Raw genomic sequence first — 17,308 nt, forward strand, 5'->3', positions numbered from 1 at the left:
CCAGTGCTAAAAGCATACGTGCATTATCTCACGTAATCTTCATAACTCCACAGAGATAAGAACTTTCTTCCCCCATCAAACAGGGGAAGAAAGTGAAGCTCAGAGTAACTTGCCCAAGGTCATACAGATAGTGTGGCAGAGCCAGGGCCTGAAAGCTCTTAACTATCTCAGTAACTGTAAAGTTGCACCTCTGAAATATTAGAGTCCATGAAGAATTTCCACTTCACTGGCTTAAAAGTTTCAATTTCAACAAAGAGTTGACACATGTTTAGCTACCAATCAAAACTTTAAAAAGGATAAATTAAGACAGTTTCTCCTAGACATCTTTATGGGGTTGCAATAAAATGAGGGAGAATGCCTCCCATGACCTTTCTATTTATGTAAAGTGATATTACGGTATAGGTCAAAGCTCTATCAAGAAGTCTAGCTTATGACAATACAGCTTTGATATGTATTTTTAAATAGGGCTCCTTTTCTCTGCCCCTAGGATGACACGGAAATTAAGGGTGGATGGGGTAACTGTCACTTCACAGCTCCATAAAATGACAGACCCGATTCTTGTTTAAAAAATAAGAGCCAGGCTCTTGTTCCACCCTGACTTTTCACACAAAGCAGTACCATCCTCTGTCCTCTTCACACAAAGCAAGCTTTACCCCACTACCCAAAGGGGAGTGCTGATTCACACAGTCTCCCCACCGCGGCCAGAATGTACCCATCTCCCCCTGGTCCAAACCACGGACCACCGCACCAGACCACTCTGTTCTGCTCCCCGCACCCGGCGATACCTCATCACGCAGACCCCTCCCCAACACCCAAAATGCACAGGGCACCTTCCTCCAGTATTTCACACAAAGCAAGATCCTTCCCTTACAAAGCACTTTCCCATCGCCGACTCCTCCCCCAGCGAGCAGCCCTTGCTTCCCAGGCTGTGCCAAACCACAGACCCCAACGGGGTCTAAAACCCAGAGGGTCCACAACAACCGAGAGGAAAACTAGCGACAAACCCCGTTCGTTGCTCTAGCACGCCTCGAACCCCCAACTCCAGTTGACCTTTCCGCAGCCAAAGCAAAAACAAACAAACAAACAAACCAACCCCACCAGCGCCCGTCAAGAGAGCGGGTCTGGCTACACAAAGCGAGGTGTCTTCCCAGGGGTACCCTCGGAAGACGCTCTCCGCCCCCGGCCCGGTCCCCGCCCAGCCCCGGCCCGGCCCGGCCCGGCGGCCCGCGCTCACCAGCTCTCCTCCTCCTCCTCCCAGCCTGACAGGCGCTCCAGCTCCTCGGGCCGCAGCGGCTCCACCTCGTCCAGCAAGCCGCCCTCGCCCGCGGCCAGCAAGGAGGTGGCGTCCCGCAGCTCCTCGCTACTCGTCCGCCTCGGGCCCGACCCGACCCCGCTCCCGGACTTGGCGTTGAGGCCCAAGGGGAAGCCCCGCGGGGACGCCGCGCCGGACGAGGGAGTGGACGAGCCAGCCCGAACCGGACTGCCGGGCCCCAGGGAGCCGACGCCCTGCACGGCCCCCGAGCGGCTCCTCAGCTGTTCGTTCTGCTTCTCCAGCTTCTTCACCAGCTCCTGCAGCTTCCGCACCTCCTGGTCCGCGTTCACGTTGGAGTTAACGTCCTCCATCCCGGCCCCACCGCCGGTGCCGCCTGCCACCCGCTCGGACTCACAGCGACAGGAGAGGGCCAGGGGAAAGAGGCGCTGCCGCCGCCGCTCACTCTAGCCGAGGCGCCGGCATACAGCAGGGCCAGGCCCCACCGCCAGGGTCCCCCCAGCTCGGGTTCCGAAGCGCCGCTGGCCCCAGCCGAGCCGCCTCATCTGCGCCGGCTCCAGGATTGGGGGAGGCGGCGCCAATATCCGGCCTCGGCCGCCATCTTCCCTCCGTCCCTCCGCCCCCCGCAGCCCGGCCCCGTCGGTGACCTCAGAGCGTCGTGGGTGGACGCGGCCCGCGGCGGGCGCTGAGAGGACCGAGCACTGAGCTCGCGGAGGGGCGGGGCCGCGGGCGAAGGCGGTGGGCGGGTCCTCGGCCGGAAGGGGCGTGTCCGGAGCGCCGCGGAGGTGGGAGCCTACCCCGCCCGCTGGGAAGAGCAATTCCGGCCGCAGGCGGGGCGCGGCGGGGCAGATAGGCTCGCCGGGGCGGGAGAGGAGTTAGGGCTTGGCTGCGGGTGGGACTAAGATCGCAAACTATTGGTCTTGGAGAGTGGGGGCGTGTGCTGTGTTCTCCACCTCCAAACACCAGCGTGTCGGATCAGCGCCCTATCCCGTCCCCTATCCCGGCTGGTTCTCTGGTGGGCGCTTAGCCGGACCCCTTGGAGAGAGAGTTTATTTTGTCCGTTTGTTCAGCAAATATCATTCGACGCCTGCTTGAAATAGGATATTGTCAGGGCTGGCAGGAGCCTAAGGGACTGTCAGTGACCTGTTTCCTCCTTTGGAAATGAGAAAACAGGATCCCAAATGGTTGAGAGGTCTAAGGTCTAAATAATAATCAGAAGTTGTTGAGTGCGTACTATGGGCCAGACACTAGGCTAAGTATTTATTTAAAGTAGGGTCCACACCCAGCGTGGAGCACAAAGCCCAGGGGAACTCACCAGAGATCAAGACCTGAGCCCAGATGTAGCGTTGGCCGCTTAACGGATTGAGCCCCCCAGGAGCCGCTGTGCTAAACATTTTAAAAGCATCTCGTCATTAAAACAGTTTTTTCCGACTTAAAAGTTTACTGCACACTGGCTTGGAGGCGGGGGATAGAAAACCGCTCCTCAACTTTGTTAACTGATGTGTAATCTGCTCTTTGGATCGTTTCCTTGGTAAAAACTTTTTCATGGTGTGTTTTGACTTTTTAAAAAGTGTTATTAAGAGATCTTAATAAATAAACATCAAAAGAAAATAAACTTAATAAACAAAAACACTGATGAATCCTAAGGGATGTATGAATGTAAAAATCTTGAGTTCAGTTGCACCTGTTTATAATGTGTACCACCAACAGCAAAAAAAACCAAAACCACTTAAATTTTTTTTAAAATCACACTATTTTTCAGATGTCAGCTGTGAACTGCTTGCCTTATGTTTACAGCTTTCCTCTAATTGCCTCCTCCACCCTTAGCTAATAATAATCCAGTCCTGTTACACCTGGGTGTGGAAGAATATGCCTGAGCTTACTTCTACCTTTTAGCCTCTCTGTGTTGTATTTTCCTTATCTAGAATATTCTACCTGCCAAATCTGGTTCCTTTTCTTAAAACCCATGCTCACATATCTAGGAAAACTTTTCCTGACAATTCCACAAAATTTAGCTGTTCCGTTTATTCTAGCATTACCTGATCAATAGTTTTAATTTTTTTTTTGCTTCTTTTTTGTTTTTGCCTGTTTACTTGGTGAAAGGAACCATTTATTTATTTATTTATTTATTTATTTATTTCATGTCTAGTGTGTGACACTAGACAGACGTTCAATATCTGATTTGTTGAAAGTTGAGAAGAATGCAAATTCTGACAGGTCAAGATCTAGATGTTTATTCACAGCAAAAAAAAAAAAAAGCATTGAGCATTTTTTTAAAAGATTTTATTTATTTATTTGACAGACTGAGTATTTTCTTTTCTTTTCTTTTTTAAGATTTTATTTATTTATTTGACAGAGACCAGCAGTGGACAGAGAGGCAGGCAGGGAGAGAGAGAGAGTGAAGCAGGCTCCTGGGAGCAGAGAGCCAGATATGGGGCTCGATCCCAGGACCGCGAGATCATGACCTGAGCTGAAGGCAGAGGCCTTAACCCACTGAGCCACCCAGGCGCCCCAAGCATTGAGAATTTTCAAAGTTTGCTGACTACTTATAAATAAGTGCTTCCTTAGGTATGTATACCTAATCAAAAGATGTCTTTGGTAACACAGTAATTGTGAATTAATATGTCTTATCTATATAGTGCACATCTGAATATCACTCTGTCTATGATACATCTGAACTAGTTGCCAAAGGGTTCAATATCATGACTGCTTCAATGTAGCACTTTCCACTTGCATTTAACAGTTTGTGAAATAGTTTCCAACTAGCCAGGTTCTGTAATGAGAACATTTCAAATATATTCCTTGAAAAGAATAGTTCGTATGGCATTATGAAGTTAAACACTAAATTATGAATATTATCAATATTATCGATATGAATATGGCAATATGAAATTAAACGCAAGAAGAGGTTGCTGTGACAAGGAGCAATGAATGGGGAATCAGAAGACCCGGTGGCAGATTCTAGCTATTACACCAATGTGGTGTTTGACCTTGATCTCTGATCCTTAAGCAAGTCACATTGGCTGTATATTCAAAATACATCTGAATACTTCCTGGCACCTCCATGGGTACAGCTGTCATTCCAGTTCCCGTCTTTTCTTGTCTTGCTTACCATGGTACTCTCCTAATGGGCTGTTCTGCTTTGCTGCTTACAATCTGTGAGGCACAGAGCAACCAGATGATCCTGTGTTTGTTCGTATCAGGTCACTCCCCTGCTAGGAACCTGAACTTGCTTCTCAACATACTTAAACTACCAAGTCCTATTCTTGGCTATAAGACTGGAGATTTGGCAGCTTGTGCAAGTGTCTCATGGACTACCGATCCCTCTTCCCTGCCATCACCCCACTCCAGCCATACTGGCCTTTTTGATGTTTTTTAAACATGCCAAACATGTTTTTACTCTAGGAACTCTGTACTTGCTAAACCTTCTATCTAGGATCCATTCTTCCTTCACATTGTCACATTACTGACTCTCCATTCAGGTGTCAGCTCCTGTCTCACCAACTAAGTTCACTATCCCCATTGTTATGACCCTCAGAGCAACGCTGTCGTTCCCCGGAGCTCTTAGCTTGTTTCATTTTTCTTCTGACACCTCGTCTATCTCTTCCTTTGTTTGTTGCCAATCTCTCCCCACTAGAATATGAACTATGGGAAAACAGGGTTCACTGCAGTATTCCTGGTGCCCTTATATATTGCAGATGTTCAAGAAATGTTGAATAAATGATGCCTATAGGTTAGGTGAAGCCTCCTAACAGATAATTTCAGATAAATGTGTTTGTTATGTCTCAAATCATTAAAGTGGAAATTTCTAATAATGTTGAATGGTTAGTTTTTAAAAATTATGTATTTCCCTTCCAAAGAGCAACATGTCACACTCTATATGTTATCCTCAAAACTAGGTCATTCCCCACTTCCTGAATGCCAACAGCCCTTAAGAATTGCTGAGGAGAGAAAGTCTCAGGTTCTCACTTAAAAGTATGAGGACAAGAATATTTCCATTCTGTCCTAAATGTTGCCCGCATCCTTCTCTTTCAGGTTAGCTACAATACTGTCTTCTCTAATGACTTAGAAGTATTAGAGCATGTTTTTAAAAAGTTACTGTAAAAGTGGCTCTTACGGAAATATGAGAAGGTAAGCTGGTAGCTGTCTGCGGTGTGCATCACAGGTGTCTCAACCAGATTTTTCAGGTGTTGTCTTTTACGATAGATAAGCTTGTTTTGTTCCTGGATGAAGGAGTTGCTTCGCTTCTCAGCAGGTGTGGCCCTTTCCATAACTTGCTCCTACTTGCGTATTAGCTCCTGCCAAAGCTCTTGCCCAAGTGGAAAATATTACAAACCACTGAAAGTATTTAGAAGGTAAAATTATTACTCAGTGGCTTAAAGGTATTCAGTGGTTCTAAAATCCTAAATCAAGATGTGTGTGTGTGTAACTGAGCACATGCCCAAAAGTTGTTTAGAAAACATAAGGCGGGGGGGAAAAAAAGGTATTAAAAAAAAGGGCACCTGGGTGGTTCAGTTTGTTGAGCATCTCCCTTCAGCTCACGTTATGATCCTGGGGTCCTAGGATCAAGACCCATATCAGGCTCCCTGCTCAGCGGGGAGTCTGCTTCTCCCTCTCCCTTTGCCCCTCACCCTGCTCATGCTCTCTCTCAAATCAATAAAATCTTTTTGTTTTAAGATTTTATTTATTTATTTGACAGAGAGACACAGAGAGGAAACACAAGCAGGGGGACTGGGAGAAGGAGAAGTAGGCCTCCTGCAGAGCAGGGAGCCCAGTGTGGGGCTCGATCCCAGGACTCTGGGATCATGACCGGAGCCCAAGGCAGATGCTTAACGACTGAGCTACCCAGGAGCCCCTCAAATCAATAAAATCTTAAAAAAAAAAAATAAAAAAAAAAGAGGGTGCCCGGGTGGCTCAGTTGCTTGAGTGACCGCCTTCGGCTCAGGTCCTGGAGTCCCGTAATCGAGTCCCACATTGGGCTCTCAGCTCCATGGGGAGTCTGCTTCTCCCTTTGACCTTCTCCCTTCTCATACTCTCTCTCTTTCTCTTTCAAATAAATGGATAAAACCTTTAAAAAAAAAAGATATTATAAACTGCAAGGTGCTTACAGAAGTATTTGCATTTGTTTACAACATGCTCAATTTTGTTGAAGAAATCTTTATTATCTGACACATCTATTTTCTCATCACACGCACCCACCGGGCTGGTCATTTCCCCTGTGTCCTTGCTCACCTGTTCTTCACCAGCATCCTTCTCCCAGGTGTACCTCCTCAGGTATGTCAAGGGCCCTCTTCTTCATGGTCTTGCCACATGCAATTTTAAGAAGGAATCTCAGGAACTTCAAAGGCTGGGTTTGTATGAGATTCTGAATTGAAACCCTGCAGGCAAAAAGAAGAGGGACCCAAGTTTTGGACCTTAGAATTTTTCTAGTCAGCACTGATCAGATCTTACCATTACGGGATGCCTCAAAGGTGGCCATATGGCAGGCATCACTTCCTTCTGGAAGGTCCTCTAGCCAAAGGGTGGCCCCCTAGCACACTGTTGGGTCATGTATTATATTGATATAGGGGTGAGGATGTTCCTGAGTAGGGCAGATGTGAACATATTCTTAAACTCTTAAGAGGATGCTATCTTAGCCCTGAAGGAAACAATACCCTATCTCGTACTTTTTTTTTTTTTTTTTGTGGTAGCAAGTGAGGCAATAAGATTGCTAAATAACGTAATTTCCTGTTAAGTGGTGTATCAGCAGCAGTGAACAGTTGGAAAAGTGGGATTTGAACTACTTCTGAGTATCCATGATCTAGAAAATCTACCATTTAAGGAAAGGAGAAAATTTATTAAGAATCATCCAAATCCCCAAGTTGACAATACAAGTCCCAGTAATCTGATCTGAGATCTAAAATATATATTCTGAGCATTGACTTGGAGATGGCATAGAGATAGTAGACTATGAATAGAGGTTTGCATTAGACTAAAGTAAATGAGCTGTGACTGAGATATTTATATGCTCTTCTATCTCAGAAGTTGTGCACAATTCCATTCCTGAGTCTTTGATATACTCCTGGACTATTACAGACTGAAAGACATCATCAACTATTCAATTTGTCCAAGCATGTCTGGAAAGGTTACTTTCTTATTTATCATCATCTTTTTTTTTTTTTTAAGATTTTACTTATTTATTTGACAGAGATCACAAGTAGACAGAGAGACAGACACAGAGAGAGAGAGAGGGAAGCAGGCTCCTTGCTGAGCAGAGAGCCCGATGCGGGGCTTGATCCCAGGACCCCCAGATCACGACCTGAGCCGAAGGCAGAGGCTCAACCCACTGAGCCACCCAGGCGCCCCTATCATCATCCTTATGTAAACAAAGTTATATGTACCCTAGAATATTCTGTAAATATCCAGGTGTTTCTGAATTGGCCCAATAATAGTAGCTAACAATTACTGACCACTTTTAAGATATGTAATAATTCATTTGAAGCTCACAATGGTCCTTTGAGGTCCCTGCTAATAACACTGCCATCTCCATTTTATGAATGAGGAAACTGAGACAGAGAGGTAAGATACTTTCACAGGGTCCATGGTCAGGAGGTAGTAGAGCTGAATTTGAACTCAGGTGGTCTGACTTCAGAATCTGCACTCAAAATCCCTAAGAGTCCATGGCCAAATGAGTTCTCCATGTTTCCCTTATAGTCTTATTGATGTCTCAGTCACCTACCACCTGGGATGAAGACTGGGGGCAAGGGGTGTTGCCTTTATGATACCAAATGACTCAATCTTCTTGCTTAAGAGCAGGTTTGCCAGTTTTGAAGTCTCAGCATAACACATTCAAACAATCTGTTCCTTAGAGAGGGAGGCAATTTCTCTACGTCTTGCTCAAAAGACTTCCTAGTAGGCCATTGAGTGGTGGATACAGGAGTCCTCGAGAACCCCGTGTCAGCAGTTTTCTAAGATGAAGCTTCAACATCTGAGCTTCTCATTGGAAAAGCTAGTAGATTAGTCCATCATGGAAGGGTTTTATGGGGAAGAAGTTAGTAGGGAGAATCTCTTACCCAAGGCAATCATATACCTAAATCAACAAAGCATAAAGATTTGAGGGAATTTACTGGCAAGAGTCCTAGGCCTATAAATGAGAGAAGGAAAATTTCAACCATCCTGAAATAAGAAAGACTAGAAGCAGTTATCAAAAGATCACGTATAGACCAGGGAAACAGCAGAGCAAGGGGCAGTGGTCTCAACAGTAGATGAGAAGGTGACCCGTGGCAAATGCTAAAACTAAGTGGTTGTAGGCAGTTGCCTTTCTATGGCCTTTGTAGCAAGATATGTGGGAGAAGCAGTTGCATTTAAAGGGACAGCACTGCTGTTGCCTGGTAGGATTGTGAGCTTCTAGCCTTGGAACCAGTTGGTAACCCGATATGTTGGACTAGGGCCCAACCTGCAAAACTCTCCTCAGCACACGAGTCCATCATTGTGTTGCTCTGTAAACAGATTCCTTCTCCCCAAAGTTCTCGGAAACCAGATAGCCCTCATCTCACATCTGCGCTCTAGTCTAGAAAAATGAGGTTAGGCTCTTGGGGTGGGCAGGGAAGAGACGAATAGTAGGGCATGGCACAGGTGGTTCCCCTGTTATCAGTGGGTATGGTTTACTTCAGATAGGGCTCCTGGACATGATGTGGTAACTCACGGTTCAAACAGAGCTGCTCTCTCTTTTGGCACGTTTGTCTAGTTTTGCGTCATTGGAAGACCTGGTTCTTCTTTTCTACCAACACTATTCTCCCACATTGTTTGAGCTTTCACTTTGGCCTGTTTTTCTAGCGTGGGTCACCTGATTGTGTTTAGGCACCCAAATGCAACTACCAACAGTTCTCCTTAAGCATCATCTGAGTCCTGGACTCAAATTAGGATGTGATATCATATGTAGGCGGTTCTTGAGAAAATCACCAACATTTTGCTGTACACTAGCAGTGGGACAGATCATGGGGTTTCCCAGGACCATCCTGGCAGGGTTTGTAGATAATGGGAGAGCCTGGAAATTGGTCTTGTTCTCAAAGATGGGATTGCAGGCTGCATGGAAGGCCATGAATTTCTCCAACCTCTCCAATATCCAGAATAGAGAGATGCCTTAGGGGCTCCTGGGTGGCTCAGCTGGTTGGGCATCTGCCTTTGGCTCAGATCATGGTCCTGGGGTCCTGGGATTGAGACCTGCATCGGGCTCTCTGTTCAGCGGGGAGTGTGTTTTGCCTTCTCACTCTCCCTCTGTGTTCTCCCTCCCCCGCCCTCTCTCTCTCAAGTAAATAAATAAAATCTTAAAAAAAAAAAAAAGATGCTTTTGTACTTCTTCACCTCAGATGCCTTCACAGCTACATCATAAGTTTGCACAAGGTCCCCTCAAGAGTGGGCACGGCCTGTTAGAATACAGGCAGAAAAAACAACTCCTCCCACACTTAGTCAGCAGACTAACCAAGGCCACCACCTTCACACTGAAGCTTATGTGCTCACTAGACACAATTACACAGTTGTCAGATCTTCTACATGACTGTGGCAATGGGCTTGATTCTGGAGCCTTAGGTTTGGGCAAGAACATTCAATCATCCCTTAAAGGGCCAGCCTCGCAGTGGCACCAGCCAGGATTAGTACCAGGAACAGAGAATATGGGCAGGAGAAAAAAGGGCAGGAAGAAAAAGAAAATGCGTCCAAAAGGATGTGCGAGAGGGCTTCAGGCTTACTTTTATTGGGTCCATCTAGTCGAAATGAGTAAATTTCAGACAGTCCTTTTTCTGACCTGTAAGCAAAGGGTATAAATATCACTTCTTTTTTTCTTATAGTTCCTTACAGTTCGTACATTCAACTCTTTTACTTGATCTGAGATTTATTCTGGTGTGTTCTGTGAAGCATAACTCTGAGAGGACATGTTCATATAAGGGACTACCACGTGCTGTGTTAAAATTTGTTCATTTGGTCATTGTTCCTAGTTCAAGGTACACTGCGGTCAGAGATGATAAAAAATCATAAGGAATGTGCTCCTTGTTCTACAGCAGCTTATTATCCGTTTGAGGAGATGAGATGTACATAGGTAACTGTACATACAAACAGCACGTGAAAAGTCATGTGAGCCATATAGAAGACAGAATACAAGGGCTTTCTCGTGTGGTTTTTTTTCCCTCTGATTTTTTTCTCCTATGATTTAAAAAACAAAAAAGAGTATTAGGGGAATGGAAATTTACTCCTTCTGCCTAGGATAATAAAATTTTCCCCAAAAGGAGTGTGATTTGAGATGGGCCTTCAGGGATAGGTAGTTATCTTAATCTTGATTTGTTGGTCGCGAAGAACAGAAAACTGCTTGAATCATCTCAATAAAAATGATGATAATTGGAAGAAAGGCAGGCAGGGGCAAGCCCACCTCCCCACCAACCCCAAGAGGAAATCACCCTTAAAGGATGGGTGACAGATAATAAACACATAAGTACGATGTATAGTGGGTCATATGATAGCAGTACTATGGAGAAAAACGAATTAGGGAAAGAGGATTAAGGGTGTGGGTGAGGACAGGATTGCAGTTTTAAACAGAGTAGTCAGGGGAAGTGTCACTGAGAAGATGACACTTGAGCAAAGGTCTGAAGGAGGTGAGAGAACAAGACATGCAGGTAACTGGGGGAGAACATGAAATAGAACAGAATGGCAAGTGCAAAGGCCCTGAGGCAATAATGTTCTGGCTTCGAGGAAAAACAAGGTCTGTGTGGCTAACCTGGAATGAATGAGGGGGAGAATCATAGGAGATGAAGGCAGGGGGATGGAGTAAAGATTCCATAGAGCATCGTAAGTCATTGTAAAGACTTTGACTTTTACTCTAAAATGAGAAGAAAAGGGAGGGGCACCTGGGTGGCTCAGTCCTTAAGCTTTAAGTGTCTGCCTTCAGCTCAGGTCCTGATCCCAGGGTCCTGGGAGCCTCTGCTCACTGGGAAGCCTACTTCTCCCTCTCCCACCCCCCCTGCTTGTATTCCCTCTCTCAATGTCTCTCTCTCTGTGTCAAATAAATAAAATCTTTATTTTTAAAAAGAAAAAAAGAAGAAAAGGGAAGATTTTGAGCCAAAAAGTGATACGACCTGATTTATATTTTAGTAAGATCCCTCTCTTTTCTGCTTCTTGCACCTTTGCCAGTTTCTCATTCCCCTTATTCCCTTCACAGAATTTCTGCTTACTCATGGCTTCTGTTTCCTTCATAACATCAGCTAACATGTGGTTTGGTGTTGTAACAACTGTTGACATGTCAGCTCATACACCCAACTGTGACCTAATCACTCAGTCTCTCAGTGTTCCAATTCCAGATTCTTGGGTGACATAATGTTAGGCTCACATATTATTTAGGCTAACTAATATCAGTCCCCTGTGGTAGAAGAAGCTGAGGCTAGCTCTCAGAAGTGACCAGGATCTTAGAACATTTCCAAGAAGGGACTATAGACCGAGGGGTAATGGCTAGCATGTCAACTTCATATGAGAATCCAATATTTTGTGTTCTCAGTATACACCTAACAGTCAATACATGTAGATTATTTAGTAAGGAGATCTATAATCACATCATATGATGTAGAGCTCAGGGACCACTTATGGGTAGTAGTAATAATAGATGGCTTCATAGTGCTCTATACTGAAATAGCTTCTGAATCGATTTGCATAAGGACCAGTTTTCTTATTTTTACTTCCAAATTGTAAGAGAATGGTACTTTTGTAAAATGAAGGAAAAATGAATTCTTAGAACAACTAAATGTAAGAAGACATACAAAATTGAAACCTAATTTTTTTTATTAGATTGGACACACAATTACTCTGCCAACTGCTAAAAAAAAAAGTCTCTCCATGCTTGGTCTCCATTTCTGTACTTAACCATGCTCTAGTCACAAGCAGTCCCACGCTTTAAATAGCATACTCCTTTATCCAAATAGTAGCTACGTTTTGCCATCCTGGCAGTAGGTGAATGGCATTTAATGTTCTGAATGAGTACATTAAAGAAAGGAGGTTCTGTTGTTGTTGTCTGTACTTTCCTCACTCTTCTCAGTAAATAAGCTTAGTGTCCTGCATGTAGTTTCTAACAAACCCTTAGTTGACTGAGATATTTCCCCAGTGTAAGGACACATTTTGTCACACGAACAATGTGTAATCTGTCCCAATTAGATTTGCTACTACAGATTAGCTCTCCTGCTAAGTACACCTGGAGTAGGTTTGATTTTTCTCTTGGGTTAGAAATGGGAGAAATCAGGGGAGCAAAGGAATTATCTTTCTGAAATTTCAGAGACAAACAAAGAAAAAGTGTTCACACTGAGTTAGAGGGAAGGCTGTTTCTAAATGCTCTTTCACAAAGATTTAAAATCCTGATTTAAGGACCATTTTCGGTCTTTCTTCTTTCCTTTATTTTAAGGACCATCTTCTAAATTTAACAAGTATGTATGTTTGTATTTTTTTTAAAGATTTTATTTATTTTTTTTGACAGAGAGAGACAGAGAGTGAGAGAGGAAACACAAGCAGGGAGAGTGGGAGAGGGAGAAGCAGGCTTCCCGCTGAGCAGGGAGCCCAATGTGGGGCTCGATCCCAGGACCTTGGGATCATGACCTGAGCCAAAGGCAGATGCTTAACGACTGAGCCACCCAGGCGCCCCTTAACAAGTATTTAAGTTCAGTTGCTATGTTAAGTTCTCTATGCAGAGAATTAAAGTGATTTAAGCCCAATATTTTATGGTTTCATGATCTAAGACAAATGTAACAACCAGTATAAGAGAAGAAATAATAAATCATAATTATTTACAAACTACCACTTACATTCATGGATCTGAGAGAAATCATAAAATAAGATCACTCTAGTAGCAGCAAGCCTTGACTACTGGTTTATTTACCAAGACTACATAATTTTCTTTATCCACTGAATTCTGGGTAGCCAGAATTTTAAATTCATACGCAAATGTAATTTAAAAATATCTGAAATGGTTATAGGGAATTAGAGGAGAGCATTGAATTCCCTTAGTACTGCCTTGGATTTCTTTTAAAGATAGTTTATAAATGTTTCAAGTTTTGATTTTATTCACCCAGTATCAAAATAGTTCACATTCCCTTAAGCAGGAAAAACAAAACAATACCCACCTTGACCTAATCTGCTCTTTAAATAACAGAAACAGAAAATTAAAAAAATAAAGAGAGAGAGAGAGAGAGAGAAACTATTTTTAAAGAACTATTTCAAATGCGTCATTGCCAGGAATTTAAATTGTCCTCCATACCAATTGTTATGAAACTACAATATTGTTTTCAAAATATTCTTTACCTTTTAGAAAGAGATACCAATCTATTTCTTGCTTTTTTTGTTGTTGTTGTTTTTCTTTTGATTTCAATGTTTCCCTTAAGAAAAACAAGTCTAATGTAGAGGTTTTATTATTATTTTATTATTATGTACTAATTATGCAGATTTGTAAATTTCCCTAAAATCACTCATAAAAAGTTCTGTGCTTATTCCATGAACCATCCTGAAAGTTACCATTATTTTCCCAAAACGTCTATATGGAGGATGTCCATTGTTTTTTCTGCTTAGCACATCCTTTTCCTGCTCCCCCCCCCCCCCCCCCCCCCCCCGCCAACCTGATTGGTGGGAGACATTTCTCCCTGGATCTCTTGCATTTCTGCCTATTTTGTGAGTGAGGCCCTGGCAGCCCTTGTTCTGGATTATCTTTCCAAGAATGTTTACACAGTAAACAGCCTTGGAATATAGAGATGATGTGTCTCTCTGGAACAAAGAGCTGATTTGTTTACTATCCGGTATGATAAAGATAATGTGTCTTCCCAAAACCAAGGTCAGGTATGCTTATTACCCATTACCAAAAAATGTGGCTCCCCTAACTCAGGCTTTCTTGCTTGTACCACAACCCACTGGCATGTAAGCATCACTTGGCTTTCTTCACGTCCCTCCCTGTGGGAATCAGAGCTTGGAACCAGCACAGATGCTGGTACTCTGGCTACTACTCTTGGTATGAATGACATATTGTTCTTTCTCTCTAATGCAGGAATCCTGTGTCTCCTGCCACAATCTGTGAAACAGTGGCAGGCTAACTTGTTAACTTGCTAGTAGAGCAAAATCTAGAGGTTTCTGACATCACCCCAGTTTCTGCTTTGAGTTCTTTCCTAAGACACGTCTGTACCTTTGCCCTTCAGCTTCCTGAGAGAACCCTGTGTGTGCATAATAAATCTCCCTTTTATTTCATCTTCAATGGGCTCCCATTCCTTATAATCCAAATAGTCTGAGCCAGCCAAGAAAATCTGTTTCTTTCTGAAAATTGAACAAAAGGAGGAAATATTCAAATGGTTTTCCAAGTGGTTCCATGCAACAAATCTTTGTTGAGCCACTACAACATTCCATGTATTATGCTGGATGCCAGGGCTACAATAGTAAATAGCATATGGTTCACAGAGTTTCAACTCTCATAAGAGGAGAAACCCACAATATAAGTAAACCAACACATAATAATTGCAAATAGTGAAAAGTGCTATGAAGAAAACAGAACCAGGACAAAAGCAGAGCAGAAAGGGAGGTTACCTTACAGAGAGTGATTAGAGAAGGTGACTTTGAGAGAGGCAGATTTAAGTTGAAAAGCGGCAGAGATTGTAAGGACCTATTTTATATTTTTATTTTAGCCAGAGGCTTCCATTGAGGTTAAGCAATAACTTTGTTGTTTAACCCTTAAACTGTCCCTGCTCCCCTTCCCCCAGGGGACTTACTTAAAAACAAGTCCTGGAAACCAGCTCCAGGTAACAAAGCTCAGATACAAGGGTGGGTCAGGCCAGGTGGAGACATGGATCAGTGGGGGGTTGCATACTGTCTCCCCAACTGCCAAGGAATATGGGCCCCAGCCCTTGGGGAGCCTTTTTGGCGCCAATTCTAATCAAGGTGTAAGAGGCTGGTTCTAATGTCTACTAGGGTAAATTGTAACTCAAATGGTCACCTAGCATCACTGTGGAGTTTCCTGTGTGTGTTACAATCTCATTGGCCACCTGTGCATGGCCAGGCCCGACCCAATGGCCTTTGCCCTTAAAAGCTAGTCTGTGAAACAGAGAAGGGTCGCCCTCTCTTGTAAGAGGTACGTCGCCGAATGTTTAGTTAGATTCTTGATGCTTGGTGCAAAATAAAGCTTTGCTTGACCTTCGCTTTATATCAGTCTCGCTCCTTTAATCACGGACCCATTATTGGGGCATAACAGAGATGAAGGCAGATCAGTACAAACTGAAGGAACAGTAAGTGCCTCGAAACGGGAAAAGCTTAGGAAACGTGAAAATTGAGAAAAGAACAAAAGTAAGTAAGTGTAGTGAGTAAGGGGAAGGAGTCCAGAGGGGATTTAGGCAAGGACCAGATTATTCAGGGTCTTACCAAATCCAGCAAAAGGGGCCTGGATTTATTCTGTGTACAATGAGAAGCTATTGAAGAGTTTTAAGCCCTTGAGTGACAGGACCCAAGTTAACAAAAAAAAAAAAAAAGAAAGAAAGAAAGAAAAAGAAAAGATTTTTGTGGGTTTCCTGGCTGGCTCAGACAGGACTGATGATTCTTGATCTTCAGGTCGTGGGTTTGAGCCCCATGGTAGGTATAGAGATTACTAAAAAAATAAATAAATACACTTAAAAAAAAAAGATTTTTGCTGTTGTGTGCAGGATAGTTGGAGAAAAGCAGAAGTGGAAATGGAATGAGGTAGTTGCTTTGTTCAGGAGAGAAATGATGATGGTGGAGAACAGAGATAAAGAAAGTGGATTCCGTGTCCTGACGAGATGTCAGCAGTGGATGCGGGTGGAGTGGCAACCCAGGAGAGTGGGGGTTGAGGAGGTGTGGGTCTATAGAAATCAAAATTGCCATTTGGGGCTATGTTTAGTTTGATATTTCTGTACAGTGCCCGAGGATAGCTATCAAGTCGGCCCCTGAAGATGGGAGCCTTGAGTTAGACACAAGATCCAAGTTAGGCATATATATTTGGGGAACCTCAATAGGTACATGGTATTTGCTCCCAAGATCCTGATCTTTAAATCTTCTTTCAGTTTATTCTTTCTCAGGCCTTGGTGCCCATCTGCTCCAATTCAGAATATGCAGGAACTTCTGAATCCCTGGCGAACGACCCATAGAACATGGAGAAACAGGAATAGCACCTCTAGATTTCTCTCTACCTAATGGTGCCACCATTACTATGGTTTCTACTATAGGTGTTCCACGTTGGTAAAGGCCCTCCTAAAATGTGGCCTCTTTCCAGAGTCCCTGATGGAGGCTTTCAGCCTCCACCTCAACCTACCTGGAAGGTTTCAACTGACATCGTTTAATGGGCTAGGATTCTGGGTCCTTTTTCAGACTTATATTCTACCAATTCATGTCCATAAACTGAAATAACATCCCCTTCTTCCTCCTTCAAGCCTAATGACTTCTATAATGACTGCTGTTGTCTCCATTGTTGTTTTGTTTTTGTTTTTAAGAGAGAGATAGAAGGGGCAGAGGGAGGAGACAGAGAGATCAATGCTGGGCTTGATCTCACAACCCTGAGATGATGACCTAAGCTGAAATCAAGAGTCAGACTCTTAACTGACTGAGCCACCCAGGAGTCCCTAAATGACTGTTTTTTTTTTTGTTTTTAAATATCTTATTTATTTATTTTACAGACAAAGATCACAAGTAGGCAGAGAGGCAGGCAGAGAGAGAGAGAAAGGAGGAAGCAGGCTCCCCTCTGAGCAGGGAGCCCGATGTGGGGCTCGATCCCAGGACTCTGAGATCATGACCTGAGCTGAAGACAGAGGCTTAACCCATTGAGCCACCCACGCACTCCTAAATGACTGTTTTGTTTTGTTTTTTTAAGATTTTATTTATTTCTTTGACAGAGAGAAATCACAAGCAGATGGAGAGGCAGGCAGAGAGAGAGAGAGAGAGAGAGAGGGAAGCAGGCTCCCTGCTGAGCAGAGAGCTCGATGCGGGGCTCGATGATCCCAGGACCCTGAGATCATGACCTGTGCCGAAGGCAGCGGCTTAACCCACTGAGCC

At 43.9% G+C, this 17,308-nt stretch overlaps 1 protein-coding gene and 1 long non-coding RNA gene across 3 annotated transcripts in view; both read right to left on the reverse strand.

Moving 5' to 3' along the window:
• The window catches only part of SLAIN2 (SLAIN motif family member 2), a 91,096-nt gene extending 88,165 nt beyond the window's left edge, over nt 1-2,931 (reverse strand). For both annotated transcript variants that reach the window (XM_082728379.1, XM_082728378.1), the window contains exon 1: nt 1,235-2,931. In XM_082728379.1, the coding sequence (XP_082584505.1) occupies nt 1,235-1,623 (389 nt within the window). In that variant the 5' untranslated portion in view covers nt 1,624-2,931. The remainder of the gene's footprint in view (nt 1-1,234) is intronic.
• A 3,576-nt stretch (nt 2,932-6,507) lies between these two features.
• Nucleotides 6,508-11,516, reverse strand: LOC309863793. Its single transcript, XR_014311263.1, has 3 exons — nt 11,470-11,516; nt 9,997-10,052; nt 6,508-6,648 (listed from the first exon to the last, which is right to left on the reverse strand). It is a non-coding gene; the product is annotated as an uncharacterized lncRNA (long non-coding RNA).
• Nucleotides 11,517-17,308: the final 5,792 nt, after the last annotated feature.

The sequence above is a fragment of the Mustela nivalis genome, assembly GCF_964662115.1.
Source record: "Mustela nivalis genome assembly, chromosome: 4".
Taxonomy (NCBI): domain Eukaryota; kingdom Metazoa; phylum Chordata; class Mammalia; order Carnivora; family Mustelidae; genus Mustela; species Mustela nivalis.